This window comes from Miscanthus floridulus, chromosome 4 (assembly GCF_019320115.1).
Source record: "Miscanthus floridulus cultivar M001 chromosome 4, ASM1932011v1, whole genome shotgun sequence".
Taxonomy (NCBI): domain Eukaryota; kingdom Viridiplantae; phylum Streptophyta; class Magnoliopsida; order Poales; family Poaceae; genus Miscanthus; species Miscanthus floridulus.
In genome coordinates, this window is record NC_089583.1 from 105,000,837 (window position 1) to 105,003,327 (window position 2,491).

Sequence of the window (2,491 nt, forward strand, 5' to 3'; positions counted from 1 at the left end):
CACGAATCAATGGATACGCCTTTTCTTTATTTATGTGCGCACATGGGGTCGGCACATGCCGACCAGCAGCCCTCGCAACTTGGAGCGGCAAGTTGCATCCAATGGAGGAGTAGCAGCCAGCGTCACCCACTCACCGTCACACTCACGCACACTATTTGAAGGCAGGGCAGCAACCTGACGTCCAATTACTCAGCCACAGAACAGGTTCCGCTCGCCATGGATTATAATTACGGAATGGAGGAGCATCCAGGATTCCGGCCGGCGCAGCTGCCATGGCAGTGGCAGTGGCGCCTCTTCTCCCTCCTCTCGTCCCTGCCGGAGCTGCTCCCGCCGCGGCGGCCGGCCAACCATGTCAGCTGGGAGGAGACCGCCGCCGCGCACCTCTTCTCCGCAAGCCTCCCGGGTAACCCACCCCACTCGATCCCTGACTCGCGCGTGCTGCTCGCCGTCGTCGGTCGGTGCAGCCAGCTAGCCAGCTGAGCTGAGCCGAGCCGAGCAAGGTCGCCTTCTTCTTCGGTTTGCCTAATAGCAGTTTCGTTTGTGGCGTTGACGCTCGCTTCTGTGTGCCCGTCAGGCGTGCGCAAGGAGGAGATCAGGGTGGAGGTGGAGGACGCCAGGTACCTCGTCATCCGCACCGAGGTGGACGCCGCCGGCGCGGGCACGAGGAGCTTCGACCGGAAGTTCCGGCTGCCAGGGATGGTGGACGTGGACGGCATCTCGGCGGCGTACGCCCACGGCGTCCTGACCGTGACGGTCCCGCGGATGCACACCCGTGCAAGGCCTGTTGCCGACGTCCTCGGCGCCGGGCCGGCCCGCGACCACGCGGCCCGGGCGGCCTGATTCGTGATTTATAGCCTTCTTGTAGCATGTACGTGTTGATTTGGTTCATCCAATTGCAACTAATTTGCTTGTAAAAAATGCAACTTATTTGTGATTGTGAACATTGGTCTGATCAAAATACTATCTCCGTACAAATATATATATATAGAACTACTGTCCTGTAACCGGCTACAGAATAACTTATTTTGTAGCCACTTTGAGTTACGATAATTACTATGTTAATTTACGAGATTATAGTAACTCCTTACTAAGTGGTTTAATATAACGTTATGGTAAATATCCCCATGTGTTATAGTAACCCAACTATCGTAAATATGTATTGACATTATGGTAAATTAGTATATAAAATTATAGTAAATGGAGGTGGCTACAGAATAACTTATTTTGTAGCCGGCTACTGAATAGCCTCTCCCTATATATATATATATATATATATATATATATATATATATATATATATATATATATATATATATATTGCAGTCTGAGGATTCAACAATTTGATAGAAAATAGATGAACTAAGCTCAGATGTTTAGGTTTGGAACTACCCACCTAGTTTTTAAGGGTTTGTTTGGGACTGCTCTGCTCCTACTTCTTCACTCTGCTTCACTGACTCCACAATGGAGCAGGAGTTTCTAGAGCAAATGTGCATGTTTGGCATATAGCTCTGCTCCAGCCTTGGTGAAAGGAGGTTTTGGTCATTTGGTGGGATGTCCCTCTATGCCCTTGGCCTATGCCTCCACCTCGCTGTTGTCCGGCGCCACCTCGCCTACTCCTCTGCCTGGCTGCCGGCCAACGACACCACGTTCGGGTTGCAGCAGGGAGCACTGGTCCAGCGTTAGCACGCCCCACTACCGCACGGAGCACAGCAGCACCACCGCGCAAAGCACCATCGCCACGTACAACGGCACCACCACACACAGCACTGGCGATCAATCGATCTGCCGATACTCTTGGGGGTCGCGGCAGAGAGCGAGAGGTTTGTTGATGCCGCCGCAGTAGGGAGCCGATGGCGGCCGCGGTGGCCACGGGATCTCCTCCTCCGACGGCGGCCTCTTCGGTGGCGGCATCAAAGCGGGACGCACACACCTCGGTCATGGACGGTGTCGCCTGCGCGCGTGGTGCCCTCGAGCTCAATGACGGCGGCCTCCTCGGGCATGGCAAATCCCAAGGGCGCAAGCGCGAAGGGGAAGAGGAGGGGCACAACCCAGCCATGGGTGCAAGCGCGGAAGGGAGGAGGAGGGGCGCGGCCGGTGGCGGCGGGGCCGAGCGCGACTGGTGGCAACGCTGCCGACCGCGGAGGGAGAGAGGAGTGCGACGGGGAAGAAGGTCGGACAGAAAGAAGGAAACGAACCATTTTTTTCAACGAGTGGTGTCGGTGTTTCGTACAAGCACCGGCAAGTAAATTTATAGTAATGCGCGTTAGGCTCGGATGGTGCGCTAAAGGACACAGGATTTATACTGGTTCGGGCGGAACGTCCCTACGTCCAGTTTGCTGCTGCTTGTGTTATTAGCACCGTGAACGGTCTGTAGTAAGGGGTACAAACTGTCGAGAGAGTGACTGGTCCCAAGTCTCTGATGGAAGGATTGAAAGGTGGTCAAGAGCTTCGTAGCCGCTTGAACGTGTGTATATGAGTGCGTTCTATTGTT

The 2,491-nt window shown here is 54.4% G+C and overlaps 1 protein-coding gene across 1 annotated transcript; it reads left to right on the plus strand.

The window, feature by feature from the left end:
• Positions 1-202: 202 nt before the first annotated feature.
• LOC136552441 (18.8 kDa class V heat shock protein-like) lies at positions 203-990 on the plus strand. Its single transcript, XM_066544007.1, has 2 exons — positions 203-403; positions 575-990. The coding sequence occupies exons 1-2, from the start codon at positions 217-219 to the stop codon at positions 838-840; spliced, it is 453 nt and encodes a 150-aa protein (XP_066400104.1). The 5' UTR covers positions 203-216; the 3' UTR covers positions 841-990.
• Positions 991-2,491: the final 1,501 nt, after the last annotated feature.